General features: G+C 36.4%; 1 protein-coding gene and 1 pseudogene across 13 annotated transcripts in view; both read left to right on the top strand.

The window, feature by feature from the left end:
* Positions 1-19,663, top strand: part of CCDC18 (coiled-coil domain containing 18) — a 100,706-nt gene extending 81,043 nt beyond the window's left edge. For 9 of the 13 annotated variants that reach the window (XM_070486841.1, XM_070486845.1, XM_044748950.2 and 6 more), the window contains 2 exons: positions 3,845-4,045; positions 7,863-9,229. In XM_070486841.1, coding sequence (XP_070342942.1) covers positions 3,845-4,045; positions 7,863-8,387 — 726 coding nt within the window. In that variant the 3' untranslated portion in view covers positions 8,388-9,229. Of the gene's footprint in view, positions 1-3,844; positions 4,046-7,862; positions 9,230-18,739 lie in introns of those variants that run through there. The other 4 variants (XM_070486844.1, XM_070486846.1, XM_014865255.3 and 1 more) reach the window with 3 other exon arrangements.
* LOC106846450 (archaemetzincin-2 pseudogene) lies at positions 1,488-2,669 on the top strand (annotated as a pseudogene).
* Positions 19,664-23,073: the final 3,410 nt, after the last annotated feature.

Below are 23,073 nucleotides of genomic sequence, written 5' to 3' on the forward strand. Positions count from 1 at the left end.
TTATAGAATAATACATTGTGATCTCCATTTCTGGCAGCCTAAACATATAACTTACACTTTGTATCCAGTGAACTAATATACTGTGGGGTTTAAGAGCTGGAATTCTTGAGCCAGGGAGTCTGGTTCCAAATCTCAGCTCAGCATTTAGCACTTATGTGACTTTGGGCAATTAACTTAATCTATCTAAAATGGATATAATGTATCTATCTCATAGAACTGTGTTGAGGATTAAATGAATTAATATAGTTAAAGTGCTTACACCAGAGCCTGGCACATCATCATCATCATTGGTTATAAAATAACACTTGCCAAAACTAACTGGAGGGGCCAGGCCGGTGGCATTGTGGTTAAGTTGGCATGCTCCACTTTAGGGACCTAGGGAGTGTGGGTTCAGATCCCAGGCACACACCTACCCACCACTCATCAAGCCATGCTGTGGCAGCGTCCCACATACAGAAAATAGAGGAAGATTGGCACAGATGTTAGCTCAGCAACAATCTTCCTCACCAAAAAAAAAACAAAACAAAAAACAACCGGAGGTATTTAATAACTAATGTAAGCAGTTTCATGTGATGTGAGTCTATAATGTTTTGTATTTTCCAACATTTGTTCTGATTGTAAGTTAGACAGGCAATATCAGAACCTGTTACTTTGCCTTTTATCTATCAATATGTCCTGAGCTTTTATAGAAATGGGCATAGAGAAATAGCATTTCTTGTCTTTTTAAAAACTATGTTTGAAGATATTATCCAAAATTTATATATAGAATCTAAATGAATTAAGTTTTAATAAAGCATTTTTCTATATGGCAACGGTTGCCAACACATTTATATTAAACTCCTTTCAAAAGAGTGTAGTAACATCTTCAAGAGGGATTGTTTGAGTTTGTGGTCACCATATCTTGCTTAAGTGCATTTAGATTCAGATCTCTTTGAAAACTTTGTGTCTACTAAACAAAATACATTTGCAAGCTAAATTTAATCCTCAGGCCAAGAGATTACAGCCTTTGGCTTTTAGAGACAAATGTGAATGCTGTTGGATTCAGCATAATTATTTAATTAATATTAGTTGCTCAACTTAGTGACCATCATTAATAATTAGTCCATCTCAGGTGTTTGCCAGCAACCACTCATTACACTTTTATTATATGGTCTCTAGTCTACTTTTACTTTTAATTATCTAATTTTTTACTTTTAGTTATGTAAGCCACCTAAATTGTTTATAAGTAGACAGTACATAGAATGAATTGTAAAAAATGGTTTTAGTATTGCTGTTTAATATTTCATACTAATATTTTATATATATGATGTAAAAGTGTGTAATATGGGCACATGTACAGGGGCTGCAAGGGGTGGCATTGAGGCCTGTCAGGAGTGAAGGCACCCACCACAACACTTTTCCAGCCAGGCCCAAACATGCCGATCTTGTAAGCCCCGTGGTCGAACAGCTGTTTGACCCATTCAAACAGAAGGATGAAAACTCCACATAGGAACACCATGTGAATGGAAGAGACCTTTTATTATGCAAACAGTACAGCACTCTGAACAGACACTAAAAACAGCTCTCATCTCAAAGAACCCAGCCCTTGTGTCACAGTATGAGAAGTCAGGTGCTGGGGAAGAGTGTTTGATGAATGAAGCCTTCCAGCCAGACAGTGATCTTGGACCCATTACCTTGCATTCATAGTCAGATTTGGATCATCTCCCATCTTGAGGCCCCCCAAGACCTTAAACAGTTTTTCAGTGATCCTTACCGAAAAACACCCTCTCCAGAGAAATGTAGTATTTCTAGACACTGCATTGGATCTCTAAGAAACACCAGAATTATCAGTGAAGAATACATTAAATGGCTGAAAGGCTACTATGAAGCATATTTCTATGGCTTGACAGTAAAACTTATGGAACCTGGGTCCTGTTTCTGCAATGAGGTGTTAGAGTCGACAGTAACACGTCAGACCCACAAATTCATGCAGTTCTCAAAAGAGAAGAAACCTAAAAATGCCTTCTGTGTTGTGGGAAAACAATGGTTGAGCTTTACCAAAGAGACCACTAGAATTTTGTCTTTGAACACACCCCTTTGACAGATGGTGTGGGGATATTAGCTTTGCCGCGTATGGCAATTTTTATAGCTCATGCTATGAAGGCAAAGTAAAGAAGCTGCAGAAAATATCTTCAAGTGACTCTTCGATTTTTGATAAGTATTACATTCCTGAAGTGACTAGTGTTTTGCTGCTTCGATCCTGTAAGACTTGACCCATGAGATTGGACACAGATTTGGACTTTGACACTGCCAGTGGCTTGCATGCCTAACATAAGGCTTCAGCCACTTGGAAGAAGCTGACTGGAGCCCCCTAAACCTTTGTCCTATCTGTTTACGCAAGTTGCAGTGTGCTATTGGTTTCAACCTTACAGAAAGATAGAAAGTGCTGGTGAGGTAGATTGACAAACCTGCTGACAAAGCTGGAGTCCCTGAGAAACGTAGTGAGGATAATGTGAATTTGCCAAAACCTGTTGAAGCCTTTAAGGAATGGAAAGAATGGATAATAAAATGCCTTGCTGTTCTCTAAAAATAAAGACCTTCAAATAGTGATTAAAATAAATACTTGCACGTTAAAAAAAAAAGTAATATGTTTTTCTCCTTTTTGTTACTTGACAAAGTTCTATTTTGAAAGTGTGTATGGTTGTTTGAATATAAAAATGATAGAATGTATCCTTGAAGTAAGAGAGGTAGAAAAAGGATCAATAATTTTTATCAGTATTTTTAAAATACGGGTTTCAGAATTGTCAGAAAAGTCACTTAATAATAATTGTAATACTCCTGATTTTTTTGTTGAGAATGAGAATTTTAAAAACTATTGTGAAAAATTCAAAAGTAAAGAGAATGGTATAAATCCTCCCGTATATATTATTCAACTTCAGTAATTATCAACTCATGTCTAATTTTACTTCGTTTATAAGTATGTTGACCATTTCTTTTATCTAAAAGGGAATACTATTGAGAATGAAAAAGGGTGCTGTTAGTAACTACACCAAGGCACTAGGCATGAAACCCAGACAGTCGTAGGCAAACTGGGAACTATGGTCACTGATATCTTTAAGCTCGCTCGCTTCCCTTCTTCCCCTCCCCTACATATCACATATTATTTGGAAGCAAATCCCAGACCCATTGTTTCATCAGTAAACATTTCAGTAAACATCTCTAAAAGGTAAGGGCCATTTTTAAAAAATCTAGCCACAATACTGTTATCACATCACACCTAAAAATTGACAGTAATTCCTTAATATCATCACATATCCAATCATTGTTTGTATTTCCCCAATTGCCACAAAAATGTCTTTATAGTTGATTTGTTAAAATTAGGATCCAAAATCAGTCCATTGTATTTGGTTAACAGTTCTTAAGTAAATTTAAGACTATAGATTTCTTCTCCCCCTTTTTCCCTCTAGTAAATTATTTTTCAAGAAATCAAATGTTTGTAACTATAAAAAAAATTTACTTTCGGGGCCAGCCCGGTGGCGCAGAGGTTAACTGCACACGTTCTGCTTCTCGGTGGCTCGGGGTTCGCCGGTTCGGATCCCAGGTGCAGACATGGCACCGCTTGGCAAGTCATGCTGTGGTAGGCGTCCCACATATAAAGTAGAGGAAGATGAGCACGGATGTTAGCTCAGGGCCAGTCTTCCTCAGCAAAAAGAGGAGGATTGGCAGCAGTTAGCTCAGAGCTAATCTTCCTCAAAAAAAAAAAAAAATTTACTTTCGTTTAAGTGGAAAGTATTAGAACGTTGAAACCAAGCCCACCCTGTTTTCTTTCTTTCTTCTTTACCATTTCCATTTTGGGGCTATATAGATGATTTCACATCAGGAGAACCATGCAAAGTGGAAGATTTCTGCTGATTCTCAAAAGTCTTCTGTTCAGCAACTAAATGAACAGTTAGAGAAGGCAAAACTGGAATTAGAAGAAGCTCAGGACACTGTAAGCGATTTGCATCAACAAGTCCAAGACAGGAATGAAGTAATTGAAGCTACTAATGAAGCATTACTTATTAAAGTAAGTAAACAAATGAAAGTACATAAAGCATATCCATAAAAGAGTTAATTTATGACTTATTTTCCCATGCTTGTAGTTTATAGGAGACTGTATGACCGAATATTGACCTGTTTGAATAGAAAGCATTTTATTTAGGAGACATTGAATTGGGGAATTATTAATAAGATGGATATCATATTAGCACAGGAGAAATAATTTGTAAATGTTGAAACAAAGGTTTTTTTAATCTTTTTTTTAGAGAGAGGTAAGAACATTTAAGTTCTACTCTTTTAGCAAATTTCAGTTTATACGATACAGTGTTACCAACTGTAGTTACCATGTTATACATTAGATCCTCAGACTATTCTTCTTAGAGCTGAAAAGTTGTACCCTTTTACCAACCTCTCCTCTTTCGCCTCCCTCCCCAGCCTCTGGCAACCACTTTTCTACTTGCTGTTTCTGAGTTTGGCTCTTTTTTTATCCCTAAGATTCCACATACAAGTGATACGATGCAGTATTTGTCTTTCTCTGTTTATTTCACTTAGTGTAATACCCTCAAGGTTCGTCCATGTTGTCCCAAACAGCACTGTATATTTCATTGTATGTATACACATTGTATATCTGCATATACGTTATATGTAGATATACACCACATCCTCTTTATCCATTGATCTGTTGATAGACACTTAGGTTGCTTCCTTGTTTTGGCTATTGTAATAATGCTGCAGTGAACATGGGAGTGCACATATCTCTTCAGTATCCTTTTTCATTCCCTTGGAATATATACCCAGAAGTGAAATTGCTGGATCATATGGTAGTTCTGTTTTTAATTTTTGAGGAACCTCCACACCATTCTCCATAGTGTCTGCACCAATTTACATGCCCACCAAAAGTGCATAAATGTTCCCTTTCTCCATATCCTCATCAACACTTATTATTTCTTGTCTTTTTGAGGATAGCCATTCTAACAAGCATGGGGTAATATTTCCTTGTGGTTTTGATTTGTATTTCCCTGATGATTAGTGATGTTGAGCACCTTTTTATGTACCTGTTGGCCCTTTGTATGTCTATTCAGTTCCTCTACCCATTTTCCAATTGGATTGTTTGGATTTTTACTGAGTTGAATGAGTTCTTTATGTATTTTGGATATTAATCCCTTATCAAATATATGATTTGCAAATATTTTCTCTCATTCAATAGGTTGCCTTTTCATTTTGTTGATGGTTCTGTTGCTGTGCAGAAGATTTTAGTTTGCTATAATCCCTCTTGTTTATTTTTGCCTTTGTTGCCTTTGCTTTTGGTGTCAAATCCAAAAAATCATTGCCAAGTATTATGTTAAGGAGTTTGCTCCTATTTTTTCTTGCAGAAGTTTTGTGGCTTCAGGTCTTAAATTTAAATTTTAATCCATTTTGAGTTGATTTCTGTGTATGGTATAAGATAGTGATCCAGTTTCTTTCTTTTGCATCTGGCTGTCCAATTTTCCCAATACCATTTATTGAAGATACTATCTATTGAAGATGTATATTCTTGCTTCTTTGTTATAAATTAATTGGCTGTATATGCATGGGATTATTTCTGGGCAATCTATTCTGTTCCATTGATCTATATGTCCATTTCTATGCCAGTACCATACTGTTTTGATTACTATAGGTTTGTAATATAGTTTGAAATCTGGAAGTGTGATGCCTCCAGCTTTGTTCTTTCTCAAGATTGCTTTGGCTATTCAGGGTCTTCTGTGTTTCCACACAAATTTTAGAATTTTTTTCTTCTATTTCTGTGAAAGATGCCATTGGAATTTTGATAGAAGTTGAATTGAATCTGTAGATCACTTTGGGTAGTATGGACATTTTCGCAATATTAATTCTTCCAATCTGTGAACATGGAATATCCTTCTATTTATTTGTGTTTTCTTCAATTTCTTTCAGTGTCTTACAGTTTTCAGTGTGCAGATTTTTCACCTCCTTAGTTAAATTTATTCTTAAGTGTTTTATTCTTTTTAAGTCAGTTGTAAATGGGATGGTTTTCTTAATTTCTCTTTCTGATAGTTCATTACTACTGTATAGAAATGCAACTGATTTTTGTATATTGATTTTGTATCCTGCAACTTTACTGACTTCTTTTAGAAGTTTTTAAGTTCAACTACTTAGGAAATTGCCAAAATATTGGCAAAATAATAGCAATTCTTAAATGAACCATAGATACAGAAATCTGAGAATGTGCACCATGATTAGCCAATATACCAGTCAGAAAATAGAATTCCTTTGTTTTCTGACAGTAGCTCTCAAAGTCAATGTCAACTGGCTCTAAAGTCTAGCCTGAAGAGCAGTTAAGGAGGATAGAGAGAAAGAAGAAAAGGTAATAGAAGAACAGAAGCTGGCATAACTAACAATTAGAAGTAGCTATAAATGATGGAAAGCAATTCCATTGACAGCAGCTGTAAATGACAGAGAACAGAAACAGAAGTGAGACAGAAGAGAAGTAAGAACAGTATTGGAGGGAACTCATCTTTCCAGCTCACTTCCTTTAGCACCCTCACAAGTACCCGCGTACTTGAGGGTAACTGGGGCAAGGGCAAAGCTAAGACCATTTTCTGAGAGCCCTAAAAGCATCAGTATATTGTGGCACACTGCAGTAATGATCACAACAGTGACCTTCTTTGAGCCTTAAGAAAAAGTTGAATTATGTTTAATGTATTCAGGATGCTAAATTTCACTGTAAAATTAGGTGTTAAACTGTAAGTTAAATGGAATCCTACTTATCTGAGAAAGCACTTTTCTCAATTATGAGTAGATAACGTACAAGAGTGCTTTTAAAAAGTCCAACTGCACACAACCCTGTGTGTGTCAACTTGATAGCTACTTTATTGTGATTATAAGAATGTGAATACAAGACTTACTACAAAAAATTGGCACACTAACCACTTGTAAATCAAGTTTATCTAGATAAAGTAGTATAAAGACATCAGAGAGCTGAAATATGCATGTTCAACTTTCATTTTGTAATGCACACTGTGGTTATGACAGTTTTAGTTACTAGCACAGAATTTTTAGAAAGAATAGAAACGATCAGATTAAAAGTGACTAATTTAGGAATATATACCTTATGGATACCTGTAAGAAAAAGAGAATATATTTGAGTACTACACATATTATTTAACTTTTAAAATTAAAATGTCTTCTCTTCATTCATTTTTTTAGGCTTTATGGTTTTTCAGTGTATACGGTCTCATTCTTAGGATCCCAAAGTTAGATCAGAGCACCCAAATGAAGAACATGGAAAAATTATAGAAATGAGAAGTTTAGTTAATAAGGATTGATTTTTTAAATATTATTAATCATTTCCTTAAAGTTTTTTCTTTGAAAACTTTCTAGTGTAATAAACTTTCTTGTAATGAGGACATGTAAGCAGAGTAGCTTATATACATTTATTTCTTATTACAAATTCTGAAGGGAGTCGTTTTTTGTATGTATATATGTTAGATTAACAAAAGTTAGTGTACTTTTATACTTCTGCAGAGAAATTTTTAGATGTACGATTTCAGTCTTGAATAGAAATTGATACTGTCATTAATACTAAAAAAGAAAAGAAATCTGTAAGGAAAAGCTACTTTTCGTGGAATTCCTTAGTATAGTTTAAATACATTTGAAGTGAACATATGTAATTGTCCCAAAATGAAGGGTTTAAACAGAGCTTGGAAAACTCTCATGAGTTGTTATAAAAAGAATTCCCGTTTTGGGATGAAGGCTGACTTAGATGACTTCTAAGAGTCCATGATTTTCTAAGTTATTCATCTAACAAAAATGTATTTAGCACCTACTATGTACCAATTTCTCTATAGGAATCAGAATTAACCAGATTACAAGCCAAAATTTCTGGACATGAAAGAGCAGAAGACATCAAGTTTCTACTAGCCCCATTTTCATCTCCAACAGAAATTACTCCTGGCATTCAAGAACCAAAATTTTCTAAACCTTCTCATACAGCTTTTTTCAAGAGTAAAAAACTACGCCGCTCTATTAGTGCCAGTGACCTTAGTTTCAAAACTCGTAGTGATGAAGATCTTTCTGAAGAATTACTACAGGACTTAAAAAAAATGCAATTAGAACAACCTTCAACATTAGAAGAAAGCCAGAGAGATCTGACTTATATCCACTCGGACTCATTTAAACCTCTCACATGTGACCTAGAAGATGACAGTTCTGAGAAAAATGACTTCAGTACTCTTAGTGGAATGCTAAGATACATAAACAAAGAAGTGAGACTGTTAAAAAAGTCTTCAATGCATACAGGTGCTGGTTTAACTCAGGTATGTATTTCATGCATTAGAAGTTATAATTTGTCTCCAATCAATATCATGTTATAACTTGTAGAAAAATACGTGTATTTAAATGAAGCATGCCATTAGGTGATGTGCACAATTATTGAAGGTACAAAAAAAATTCATTCAAAGTTGCAATGCTTTTACCTCAACAAGTAGACTGTTGTCTTTTAATAAACTTTTGTTAAAATACCCTATATATTTGATTAAATATAATCTCTATATTTGATTAAAGAACTAATTTTACCTCATATTAGGAAAATATTTTGAACTCTAGAATAGTGGAAAATGTTTTTGGAGCTCCAAAATTAGTTATGTTCCTGGAAACCATTCTAGTTAAGAATTAAGGTAACCTTTGTTTTGGTCATAGACTTCCAAGTGGCTCAGAATATCTCATGCGCATGACTTACCTATTCCCATTATTCTTTAGGCATATCATTGTGAATAAGCAACTTTATCCCTACTACATACCTTACAGTTACTCAACATTGTTTATAAGCATTTAATCTTTTTTTTTGCATACAGGAATAAACTGTCTCTTCTGGGTAATGTCAGCTTTCTTCAAAAGCCTATTTGCCTCATTTCCAAAACATCAAAATAAGTTTAGTGGCCTAAAAAATCTTTTAAGTGTTTTTAGAATGGACCCAAGACAAAAACTGTTGGAGCTTCTTTTCATTTCTTCACATCCTTCCTTACATTAAAAGGAGCTTAGGGGTCGGCCTGTAGTGGTTAGGTTTGCTTGCTCTGCTTCGGTGGCTGGGGTTCGGGGGTTCAGATCCTGGATGTGGACCTACACACCGCTCATCAAGCCATGCTGTGGTGGCATCCCACATGCAAAATAGAGGGAGATTGGCACAGATGTTAGCTCAGCAGCAATCTTCCTCACCAAAAAAAAAAAAAAAAAAGAGCTTAGTCAACTGTAAAGATGACAGCATAGCTAGACTTTGAACTCACCTCCTTCCATGGACACAACAAATTTACGACTACTCTTGGAACAATTTTGCCTGAGAGAGAACTGAAAGTGGATAAAAAAACCCCACAACAAGGGGCAGTGCTGACTGAGGTGGGAGAGGCAGAAATTCCTTTCTGGAGACAAAAAAGCCACCTTCTGGCACTGACACTTCCCAGCCAGCCGTCTGGGGGCCATCTTAAGGTATGAAGCCTTCCCTGGAGGAGTGGGAGATCTCAGCAGAGAAGTGTTACCACAGTGAGCAGCTTTTGGACTCCGCACAACCGAGACAAGTGGCATAATATCTGGCTTTGCTGGCTATTAACTGTAATGAGTAATACCCCCAGAAAAGCTATTGGTCATAGAAGGGAAAAAGCCTGCTCTTAAAGGGCCCATGCACAAATTCACCTGTTTTGGAAAGCCACCTAAAATCACTGGAAAGAAAGGTACACAGTTTGGTGAAAAGAGACTCACTTGATAGGCTCTGACTGCATCTCGGTGAGAGGTAAGACCTCCCCAGGGATTGAGACATTGGCAGTAGCCATTACTGTGACCTAGTACAGACATGCTGACACAGGCACTGGCAGATGGCACTGGAGTTCTTCCCTTGGCCTGTTAGCCCAGGGTCTTCCCCACCTGCTAGAGCACTGATTTAATCCAGCTCAGCCAAGGCAGGCAGCCCAGCCAAGGGATTGGCCCTACCTACCAGCAAGCCCTCAGGCAACTTATGGGCCCACATAAGTAGGGGGCCTGGAACCTCTGCAGCAGGGCAAGTGGGTCTGCCTCCATAGGGAAGGGCATGCACAAAGGGCAAGCCTGCATTAGCAGAGTGTGTGAGGCCTATGCAGTGAGGCAACCAGGTTGGCTTCAGTCGGTCGGGGCACGTGCACAGGGCAGAACTGTATTGACAGGGTATGTGGCCCTGCAGGTGGTGGGGCTTGTCAGCTGCAGCAGACTTGTGCTTCTCAAACAGCCACCTAGGGGATTGGCTTCACATTCCAAAGCCTGAAACAATTGGGTGCTCCCATGCCTGGGGCCAGCCCCACTCAGCTGCAATCCTGAGTAAGCTGACAACAGCCTGTGGGCCAGAGGCCTGTAGCAATTGTAAGCCCCTGAGCCTAGCAACCAGCCAAGCTGGGGACCTAATCACTTAACAGAAAAACTGCAACTTGACTGTGCTATTCGACCTTGCAGCCAACTGTGCTGGGGCTTCCCAGGCCCAGTTAAGTGCCTGAAGAGCCACATGCAGCTGAGCATTACAACCAGCTGGCCGGGGGGACAGCCTAGTCTCCCCTAGCATCTTCAGCAAGAGCAACCCTGCCACAACAGAAGGACACATGTAGCCCACACAGGGGATACTCCTGGAACATTTGGAACTGGTGACAAGAGGGAAGCACACTGTGGGGCCTCATAAGGCGTCACTTACAGAAGGCCACCTCTCCAAGATAGGAAGACATAACAGACCTACCTAATACATAGATATAAGCACAGAAAAAGAGGCAAAATGAGGAGACAAAGGAATATGTTCCATGTAAGGGAACAGAACAAAATCCCAGAAAAAGAACTAAATGAAAAAGAGATAAACAATCTACCTGACAAAGAGTACAAACTAAAAGTCATAAAGATGATCACTGATCTTGGGAAAAGAATGGATGAACTCAGTGAGAACTCCAAAAAGGAACGGGAAATATAAAAAAAGAACCAATCAGAAATGAAGAATACAATACTGGAAATGAAAAATTCTCTAGAGGAACTCAACAGCAGAGGAGATGGTACAGAAGATCGGATCAATGAGCTGGATGAAAGACGAGGAAACGACCCAAGCAGAACAGATAAAAGATTAAAAAGAATGAGGACAGGCAAAGGGACCTCTGGGACAACATCAACCACACTAACATGTGTATTACAGCTGTCCCAGAAGGAGAAGAGGGAGACAAAGGGGCAGAGAAGCTATTTGAAGAAATAATAGCTGAAAACTTTCCTAACCTAAGGAAGGAAACAGACATCCAGGTATAGGAAATACGGCACTAAACAAGATAAACCTAAAGAGGCCCATACCAAGACACATTGTAATTAAAATGTCAAGAATTAAAGATAAAAAGAGAATCCCAAAAGCTGCAAGAGAAAGGCAACAAGTTACATACAAGGGAAACCCCATAAGGCTATCAGCTGACTTCTCAGCAGAAACCTTACAGGCTAGAAGGGAGTGGCATGGTATATTTAAAGTGCTGAAAGGAAAAAACTGACAGCTGAGGGGCTGGCCCCGTGGCCGAGTGGTTAAGTTCGTGCGCTCTGCTTTGGTGGCCAGGGGTTTCGCCGGTTTGGATCCCAGGTGTGGACATGGCACTGCTCCTCAGGCCATGCTGAGGTGACATCCCACGTAGCACAGCCAGAGGCACTCACAACTAGAATATACAACCATGTACTAGGGGGCTTCGGGGAGAATGACAAAAAAAAAACCCTACAGCCAAGAATACTCTCCGGGGCAAGGTTATCATTCAGAATGGAAGGAGATATATAAAGAGTTTCCCAGACAAGCAAAAACTAAAGGAGTTTATCACCAAGAAACCAGCCTTACAAGAAATGCTAAAGGGACTCATTTAGGTGGAAAAGAAGAGAGCACAAATAGGAATAAAAAATTATCTTAAAAAAAAGCAATAAAGTCACTGGTAAAGGCCAATATACAGTAAAGGTAGCAATTCAACCACCTATGAAGCTAATATGAAGGTCAAAAGACAGAAGCACTAAAATTATCTATTTCCACGATAAGAGAGTAACGGATACACATGCACAAAAAAAGAGGTGAGATAGGGTATCCAAAACATAAAATATGGGAGGAGGGGAGTAAAAGAATAGAGCTATTAGCAAGAGGTCAAACTAAAGAGATCATCAACTTAATTTAGATTGCTATATATGTAGGTTATTATATATGGACCTCATGGTAATCATAAACCAGAGACCTGTAATAAATACACAAAAAATTAAGAGAAAGGAACCCAAACATAATACTAAATAAATCCACCAAACCACAAAGGAAGAGAGCAAGAGAAGAAGAAAGGAACAGAGGAGAACTACTAAAACACCCAGAGGAAAACTAACAAAATGACAATAAGTACATTCTTATCAATAGCTACTTTAAATGTCAACAGACTAAATGCTCCAATCAAAAGGCATAGGGGGGCCAGTGGGTTAAAAAATCAAGACTCATATGTATGCTGCATACAAGAGACACACATCAGACCTAAAGACACTCACAAACTGAAAGTGAAGGGATGGATAAAGATACTCCATGCAAATGGCAAAGAAAAGAACGCTGATGTAGCAGCACTTATATCAGACAAAATAGACTTTAAAACAAAAACTATAACAAGACACAAGGGCACTACATAATGGTAAAGGGAACAATCCAACAAGAGGATATAATGCTTGTAAATATCTATGCACCCAACATAGGAGCACCTAAATATATAAAGCAATTATGACAGATGTAAAAGGAGAAATAGACAGTAACACAATAATAGTAGGTGACTTAAAGACTCCACTTACACCAATGAATAGATTGTCCAAACAGAAGATTAATAAGGAAACGTTGGCCTTAAATGACACATTAGACCATAGTAGATACATACAGAACATTCCATCCAAAATCCACAGAATGCACATTCTTTTCAAATGCTTGTGGAACATTCTTCAGAATGGATCACATATTAGACCATAACACATGTCTCAATAAATTTAAGAAGATTGAAATAATGCCAAGCATCTTTTCTGGCCACAGAAGTGTGAAACTAGAAATCAACTACAGGAAGAAAATTTAAAAAGCCACAAAAATGTAGAGATTAAACAAAATGCTACTAAACAACGAGTAGGTCAACAAAGAAATCAAAGGAGAAATCAAAAAATACCTGGAGACAAGTGAAAATGAAAATACAATATGCCAAAATGTATGGGATACAGCAAAAGCAGTTCTAAGAGAGTAGTTTATGGCAATTACAGGCCTACCTCAACAAACAAGAGAAATCTCAAATAATCTAACAGTGCACCTAAAGGAACTGGTAAAAGAAGAACAAACAAAGCCCCAAATCAGTGAAATAAAGGAAATAATGAAAATCAGAGCAGAAATAAATGAAATACAGACTTAAAAAGCAGCAGAAAAATTCAGTGAAACTAAGAGCTGGTTCTTTGAAAAGATAAACAAAATTGACAACCTTTAGTTAGACTCACCAAGTGAAAAAGAGAGAAGGCTCAAATAAATAAAATCAGAAATGAAAGAGGAGAAATTACAGGAGACACCTCAGAAATACAAAAGATTATAAGAGAATACTATGAACAGCTATATGCCAACAAATTGGATAATCTAGAAGAAATGGGTAAATTCTTAGAATCATACAACCTTCCAAAACTGGGTCAAGAAGAAGTAGAGAATTTGAGTAGACCAATCACCAGTAAGGAGATTGAAACAGTAATCAAAAACCTCCCAAAAGGTAAAAAAAGTCCAGGACTAGATGGCTTCCCTGGTGAATTCTACCAAACATTCAAAGAAGACTTAATACCTATCCTACTCAAACTCTTGCAAAAAGTTTAAGAGGTGGGGAAGCTTCCTAACTCATTCTATGAAGTCAACATTACCCTGATACCAAAACTAGACAAGGACAACACAAAAAAAGAAAATTACAGGCCAATATCACTGATGAACATTGATGCAAAAACCTTCAAAAAAATACTAGCAAATCGAATACAACAATGCATTAAAAAGATCATACACCATGATCAAGTGGGATTTATTCCAGGGATGCAAGGATGGTTCAACATTTGAAAATCAGTCAACATGATATACCACATTAACAAAATGAAGCATAAAAGCACATGATCATCTCAGTAGATGTAGAGAAAGCATTTGACAAGATACAGCATCCGTTTATGATAAAACCTCTTAATAAAATGGGTATAGAAGAAAAGTACCTCAACATAGTAAAGGCCATATATGACAAACCCACAGCTAATATCATTCTTAATGGGGAAAAACTGAAAGCTATCCCTTTTGGAACAGGAACTAGACAAAGATGCCTACTTTCACCATTCTTATTTAACATAGTATTGGAAGTCCTAGCCAGAGCTATCAGGCAAGAAAAAGAAATAAAAGGATCCAAATTGGAAAGGAAGGAGTAAAACTGTCACTATTTGCAGATGACATGATTTTATATGTAGAAAACCCTAAAGAATTCACCAAAAAACTTTAAGAATAATAAATGAATATGGTAAAGTTGCAAGATACAAAATCAACATACAAAAGTCAGTTGCATTTCTATACACTAACAATGAAGTAGCAGAAAGAGAAATTCAGAATACAATCCCCTTTATGATTGCAACCAAAGAATAAAATACCTAGGAATAAATTTAACCAAGGAGGTGAAAGGCCTGTGCACTGAAAACTATAAAACGTTGTTGAAAGCAATAGAAGACACAAACAAATGGAAAGATATTCCATGTTCTTGGATTGGAAGAATTAACATAGTTAAAAAGTCCATACTTCCTAAGGCAATGTACATATTCAGTGCAATCCCTATCAAAGTTCCAATGACATTTTTCACAGAAATAGAACAAATAATCCTAAAATTTGCGTGGAATGACAAAAGACCCCAAATAGCCAAAGAAATCCTGAGAAAAAAGAACAAAGCTCAAGGTATCACACTCCCTGACTTCAAAATATACTACAAAGCTATAATAGTCAAAACAGCATGGTACTGGCACAAAAACAGACGGACAGATCAATGGAACAGAATTGAGAGCCCAGAAATAAACCCACACATCTGTGGACAGCTAATTTTCGACAAGGGAGCCAAGAACATATAATGGAGAAAGGAGAGTCTCTTCTATAAATGGTATTGAGAAAACTGGACAGCCACATGCAAAAGAATGAAAGTAGACCATTATCTTACACCATACCCAAATATTAACTCAAAATGGATTAAAGACTTGAATGTAAGACCTGAAACTATGAAACTTCTAAAAGAAAACATAGGCAGTACACTCTTCGACATCTGTCTTAGTAGCATATTGTCAAATACCATGTCTGACTGGGCAAGGGAAACAATAGAAAAAATAAACAAATGAGACTACATCAAGCTAAAAAACTTCTGCACTGCAAAGGAAGCCATCAACAAAACAAAAAGACAACTTAACAGTTGGAAGAAGATATTTGGAAACTGTATATCTGATAAGGGGTTACTATCCAAAATATATAAAGAGCTCATACATCTCAACAACAAAAAGCCTAACCCAATTCAAAAAGAACAAAATGTCTGAACAGAGATTTCTCCAAAGACGATATACAGATGGCAACAGGCATGTGAAAAGATGTTCAACATCACTAATTATCAGGGAAATGCAAAATCAAAACTACAATGAGATATCATCTCATGCCTGTCAGAATGGCTATAATTAACAAGACAGGAAATAACAAGTGTTGGAGAGGATGTGGAGAAAAGGGAACTCTCATATACTGCTTGTGGGAGTGCAAACTGGTGCAGCCTCTATGGAAAATAGTATGGAGATTCCTCAAAAATTTAAGAATAGAACTACCATATGATCCAGCTATTCCACTGCTGCGTATTTATCCAAAGAACATGAAAACACAAATGCGTAAAGATACATGCACCCCTATGTTCATTGAAGCGTTATTCACAATAGCCAAGACTTGGGAGCAACCTAGGTGCCCATCAAGGGACGAATTGATAAAGAAGGGGTGGTGTATATACTCAATGGAATACTAAGGCATAAAAAAGGGGAAATCTAGCCATTAGTGACAACATGGATGGACTTAGAAGGTATTATGCTAAGCGAAATAAGTCAGAGGGACAAAGTCAAATACCATAAAATCTCACTCATGAATACAAGATGAAAACGACAACAAACACATAGAGACAGAAATTGGATGGGTGGTTACCAGAGGGGAAGTGAGGAGGGAAGAGAGTGAAAGGGGTGATTAGGCACGTGTGTGGTGATGGATTGTAATTAGTCTTTGGGTGGTGAATGTGATATAACCTACACAGAAATTGAAATATAATGATGTACACCCGAAATTTATATAATGTTACAAACCGATGTTACTGCAATAAAAAACTAACAATAATAAAAATAAATAATAAAAAGAGTTTAACTTACTATTTATAAGCAGAAAACTGTATAAATATAGCAATATTCTTATTGGTAAAACTAAATTTGTACATTATGAAATTTCAAGTGTATAGCAAACAAGGCAGATGGTATAATAAACAAGGCAATCTTCTATAAAGCCTGATAAAATTTGTTTTCATCTAATCTTTAAAACTACAGTTGTGGTTACTGTGTATTATTTATTGAGCCATTTCATTCATTCAGAATCTATTGAGCATCCACTATATACCGTACACAGGGATTATAGACATAAAAATGAGCAAGACCCTATCCAAACCGAGCTTACATTTTAGTGAGCAGACCATCAATAAGCAAGTAACTATACATATGCTCTAATGCCAGTTGGAAATAAGTGTTATGAAGAAAAGCTAGCTGGTAAGAGGATACAGTGTGACAGGAGTACTATTTTAGATTTGGTGGTCAGGGAAGGCTTCACAAGAAGGTGACATTTGACCAGAATCCTGTAGGAAGTACGGAAGTCCCAAGATCTAGAGCAGGAGCAATGGAGGAAAGGGAGCAACAGGTACTAAAGTCCTGAGGTGGCAGCATGCCTGGCATGTTGAAAAAGCTGCTAGGAGGTGTGTGGCTGGTTTGATGTAAACAAGAGGGAGAATGATAGGAGATGAGGTAAGAGATGATGCTTGAGGTGGGATAGTGGGTGGGGTGTGGGTGCCCTAGCAGTCTTGTAGCTTTTGTAAGTACTTTGGATTTTATTTGAAGTATGATGGGAAGCTATTAGAGAGTTCTGTTTAGAGAAGTGACATCATCTGATTTATGGCTTTAAAGGATCACTTTGGCTGCTTTATGAAGAATTGATGATAAAGGGACAATAGCAGAGACCATCTAGGAGGCTACTTGTAATGATCCAGGCAATTTTGGATAGGCAGGAGGATAGATGTGGAAGTGTTGAGAATGGTTCAATTTCTGGATATGTTTTGAAGGTAAAGCCAAGAGAATTTGCTGTAGGTTTTGAGTGAAATAGAAGTCAAGGAAGACTCCAAAGATTTTGGCCAGAGAAATTGAGCGAAGAGTTGGCCAGAGTAACTGAGTATTTGCTGAGACGGGAATCCTATAAGATGAGCAGATTTGGAGGCATGCAAAGAATCAAGAGTTTCATTTTAGATATATTGAATTTGAGATTTCTATTAGATATTCAAGAGGAGATGATGAATGATTGGTGTATGAGAGTGAAGTATAAATTTAGATATCATCAGCATATAGATGGTAGTTAAAGGCGTAATGCTGGGAATTAGTGGAAGGAGAAAAAATAAGTCCAAAACCTAAGCCTAATTTAGTAAGGCTAAATAATTTTTAGCATTCAGGAAGTTGAAAATCCAATAAAGTTAACTGAGAAGTAAACAATGAGATAGGAGAAAAATTAGGAGAGTATAATACCACATAGGCCAAGTGAAAACTCACAAAAAATCATACATGCACACAATTTTGAATACAGTTTCAAGGAGTTCACAGACTTTAAGAACTCTTATTTTGAATTAGAGCAGTGGAGGTGCCGTGAATACTGATAATTAGCTAATTCACAGTTTATTAGGAAATTATAAGAAGTATTATTTATATCCATCTTATTTCAAAAAAGGAAAAGTAGTTTATAAAATATGGTCTGTATACCATACAATAAGATGAAAAATAAGAATTGAGAACATCAGCTATAGGGAAAACAATTAAAGATGGAGGAAAACAAGATGAAGCAGAGGTACATGTAAATACATGGAGACATAACATTTTCAAATTCCTGGCCCAAGTAAAGACCAAGATGTGACAAGATATTTGACTTGTGTTTTTAGAATCTCCTGGGCCTTTTCCCTTTAGTTTTCTACCTCTCCATGTTGTGGTACTTCTTTGTGCAAATATTTTTCTTTTGTCTTTTTCATTTTCTGCTCTATTTTTTCTCTCTTCTCGCTTTTTCATTGACTTTTTTCCATGTGGCCCTTCGTCTGTCTTCCTTACTGTGCCCTCATTTGAACCATAATGTGACAGTAAGATCTAAATATCTTATTCTTGTTGAGTTCCCTGTTTTTGTTTTTTATATCAGTTTAGTGTAACCTTGCACTCCTTCCCACCCCACCCCCACCAGAATTAGTTGCTTTTTACATCTGCGTGGTCCATTATTGACTTTTTAGGATTCATGTTTTTCAATTTACTAAATATTTTCCACTCTTGCTTTAAATTTGCCCTTGATTATTATAGTGGACTTTAATGCTAAGTAAATATAAGAATATTTCAAATATTAATCTATTATTTTGCATTATTCCAGGGAGAAAATTTGTAATTAAAAGAAGATTTTGATGTGATGAAAAAAATGGAGTTTTTGGTACTGTCCTGTGTTTACTTATTATATGTAGTTCATTCTTCATAGAAGCTGTTATTTTATTGCTTTTGAATAAATTTTATATTTCAGTATTTTTAAAGAAAGGTCTTTCTTCTAAAGCTTACTTGTACTTTGTGAAAATTAATTCATTTTATTCATTAGTTTTGGTTTAAACTTGCCACTTTCCTTGTCTTTGTTTTTATGTAAAAATCATTGTTAAAACACATAGTAAGTACATTGAGTAATTTATGTTTTCAATCAGACTGCCCTATTATTTGCTTATTTTTCTAGTAATACTTTATTTTTTAAATAAGTAATATGAATTTAGAAGTCATTCTACCACATGTTCATAATCATACTAATAATGGCTGGCTTTTTTTGAGTAAAGTTTACCATTTATTGAGCGCTCTTATAGGCACTTTATATTTGTTAACTCATTTAATCTACATAACAATCTTGTGAAGTAGGTACTATTATTATTCCTGTTTTACAGGTGGAATTGTGTAACATAATGACACAAATATGTGTTCCAAAGCAATTGGTTTGTTGTAAGTATCAAGAGATGGACTTTGGGTTAGTGACTCCATTTACACATGGTCAGCTTTATGGTAGAATAAAATAATGCAGCAAAATTAAGATGACATATTTAAACCTTCAAATTTAAAAATCTCTCAAGAGTTCAGATTTGATGTCATTAGACCAAATATTTAATTTGTAAGTGAATATAAATGTATCCTTAGAAAATAATATGGAGTTAACCTTTTCTAATAAACATTAAAGCCATTAATATCTTGACAGTACCATTTGAACAACACTAATTCAGAGTTGTAATTATTTGTCAGGAGCTGAATAAAGTTATCTCTTTACTGCTACCTACTAGTGACTTAACTCGAAGAGTTAATCACTGATTCAGTCTCCTTAGCTAGCACCCTTATTTCCTTTTCCCTGTCTTTTTACCTTGTGCTATGTGTTCTTGTTCATAGACTAGCGACCATTACTGAGTGGAGTCACAATGTACATCTGACTCCTTTATAAATTTATAGTTTCCAGTCTGAGTTGGACTCTTCACAATGTTTGACAAACTTTAAAGTTTTCCTTTTAGCTTCCTCATTACAGGTATATTAATATTTATTGTTATTTTCAACTGCTCCTTTTGCTGAATCTTCCCTACTCTCAAGAGATAATGTAGCCACATCATAGGAGATCTTCAAGTCCAATCTCCCTCAATTTCCTTCATCTTTTTAGTCCTGCTTATGCCAGTGTGCATTCGTATTTTCTTCCCTCCTATCTCAGAAAGGCCTGTTTTTCTACAAGGCTAATTCTTCTATTTGTGCACTAAATTTCATTCCTTCTCTTCAACCCTAGGATTAAGTATCCCACTTCTTATCCTATATCCATCCCTTTGACTTCTTCTGTTCATATAAACATGTTAAAATCCCTTCCCTGGCCTTAATAACAACAACAACAGCAACAAAAACTCCACCTTTATACTGCTTACTGCTCAAGAAAATGCTGTTTCTCCTTATCGTGCATACTTATTATTTGTTTGCTCTTTTCCACATCCCACTGGATTCATATAGTCACAATAGGAATAGCTATGTTATGCTCTAATCTGTTAGCCTCTGTAATCCCTGGCTACAGTTGATTCATCCAGGGTTAGAGACTTAGTTTAAGCAAGGCCAGAGTCCTCTCTTAGGAATTTTGAAACTAGAACTGAGAACAAACTAACTCCACTATCTGTTTGCATTCCTGCACTGTAAGATACAAAGCTTTAGAGCTTTTGATAGCCATGTTCCTACCATGTGGGTCAAAGAAGCAATGCAACTGGTCTGGAAAAAGAAGGAGAGAAAATGAAGCAAAGCTACGGAGAGGAACAAGAAAAAGAAGACTGCTGATTCCTGGTTCCACATGTTTTTGAGACGCAGCCACATTATTGACCTTGCATTCTGAGACACCACAATATTCTTATAGTAAGCCCTTTTCTTAAGCTAGTTCAAATTGGATTTCTATCACTTGCAAGCAAAAAAGCCCTAACTGATGTACTTTGTCTTTTCTTTGGCACCAAATTTCTTAGAAAAACTAGTCTATACTCCCTCTTTTACTCTTTACTTGCCATTCAATCCTTAACCTGATACAATCTCACTTCCACTCTAACTATTCTGTTGCCACACCCAGTGCCCTATTTTCCTTCTTTATTTTGTTTAATTTTTCACAGCATTTTACATTGTTTACCAGCTCTCCTTTGATATTCTTTATGTGACTCCAGAACACTGTTAGTCTTTCCTGATTCTCCTTTTAAAAACAAATAGCTAACCTTTACATAATGCTTACTGTATGCCAAGTAGTGTTATAAACACTTTACAAATGTTAATTCATTTAATCTTCACAACAACCCTCTGAGGAACTATTTTGCAAGGAGGTCATGCAACACAGCACTATATTACCACATAACGTAGATAGAAAATGGTTCACTGGGGAAAGCTTACAAGGAGCATAGTAGTAGAATGTGTACAATCCCCCAAGCTCTCATCCCACAGCTTAGGTCAGGCATAGACTACAGGCACCATAATCAAAGTTCCAGTAGAGAGGAACCCTGCCTCCATAATATTCTACATGTTTATTATTAATAGAGAATGGCTGCAATGGGGCTGAGTGGAGAGGAGATACCAGAAATAGCATAATGCTGAGGAATGTTGGAGTTCTGGCCCAGCCACAGAAGAGGAAACTTGCTGAGCACCTCGTGCATGCAAGGTCACACTTTAGGTATAAGGACCAAGCCTTAGGATAGAGGTACACCATAGAACTGAATCAAAACCAAAATAGACCCCCTAGCAAAGGATAAAACCAAGCCTGAGGGGATCAAGAGGATCTGCCAATAATTTAATTCAGCATCCTTTAAAGGAAGGGAAAATAATCTGAAATTCCAGTATCACTATTATATATCAGCCACAATGTCCAACATACAATTTTTAAAAAATTACTAGACATGAGAAGAAATAGAAAAATACGACCCATAACCTAGAGAAAAGTCAGTCAATAGAAACCAAACCCAAGATAACCTAGACGTTAGAATTAGCATACAAGGACTGTACAGCAACTATGGTAAATACTTTTGAGGATTTAAAAGAAAAGACGTACATAATGAAAGAAAAGATGGAGAGGAATCTCAGCAGACAAATAGAAGATATAAATGAGCCAAATGGAAATTCTAGAATCAAAACATACAATATCTGAAATAAAAAATTACTAGTACAGGGCCCAGCCCCATGGCTGGGTTGTTAAAGTTCCAGGCACTCCGCTTTGGCGGCTTGGGTTTGTGGGTTCAGATCCTGGGTGCAGACCTACTCCACTCACCAGCCATGCTGTGGAAGTGTCCTACATACAAAAAGTGGAGGAGGATTGGCATAGATGTTGGCTTGGGCCTTATCTTCCTCAGGCAAAAGAAGAGTGGGCTTTGGCAGTGGCTGTTAACTCAGGGCAAATTTTCCTCAGCAAATGAAAGTAATAATAAATAAAAGATAACTTCTGCTCTTTGTTCTTTCTGAATGTCAACATAACTTTAACCAACTAAAGAGGGTAAATATTCACTACCAGCTTAACCTTTAAGATATGTTAATAGAGTGATATTTTAGATTCATGGCAGCATGCTAAATACCTTTTTAAATTAAAAGTAGTCATTCATAAACTTCTACACTTCCGCCAGAAAATGAAAGCTACTTTCTAAGTAACACAGTATGAATGTTGTTGAATACTGAATAATACTGAATAATAATCAGTAAACTTTAAACATGAGAATTCTGTGTGAAAGCATATGAATGTGTGTATATATTTGTATTTATATAAATATATGTATATCAACTATATATTTATAATTTGTAGGCAGAAATGGTGGGGGTAAATTATTTGGAGAAAATACTTTTTTTTTGGAAGGTAGAGATGACATGTGGAGGAAGGTGTGACAAACCAAAGGAAGAGAATAAACCGAGACTCTATGCAAGAATCAGTATTTTTCAATATGAACAAAAAGTACATGCATCTTTTCACTAGATTTGTCAATTTCAAAATTAACTAACAAATTTCATCTTAAAATTTCAGAAATTAATCTATAAATTTAACCTAAATATTGGATAGTGTCATATTAGTCATATCGATATTGTAATGACAAAACCCTGCATCAAGCATTTTGTGGCAATATTTCCTCGTATGAATGACCCCATCTTACTTTGTTTCACTTTACATATTTAAAAAGTGTTCAGTTTAGTGCTAACAGTTGGGAAGAG

The sequence above is a fragment of the Equus asinus genome, chromosome 16, assembly GCF_041296235.1.
Source record: "Equus asinus isolate D_3611 breed Donkey chromosome 16, EquAss-T2T_v2, whole genome shotgun sequence".
NCBI classification, from domain to species: domain Eukaryota; kingdom Metazoa; phylum Chordata; class Mammalia; order Perissodactyla; family Equidae; genus Equus; species Equus asinus.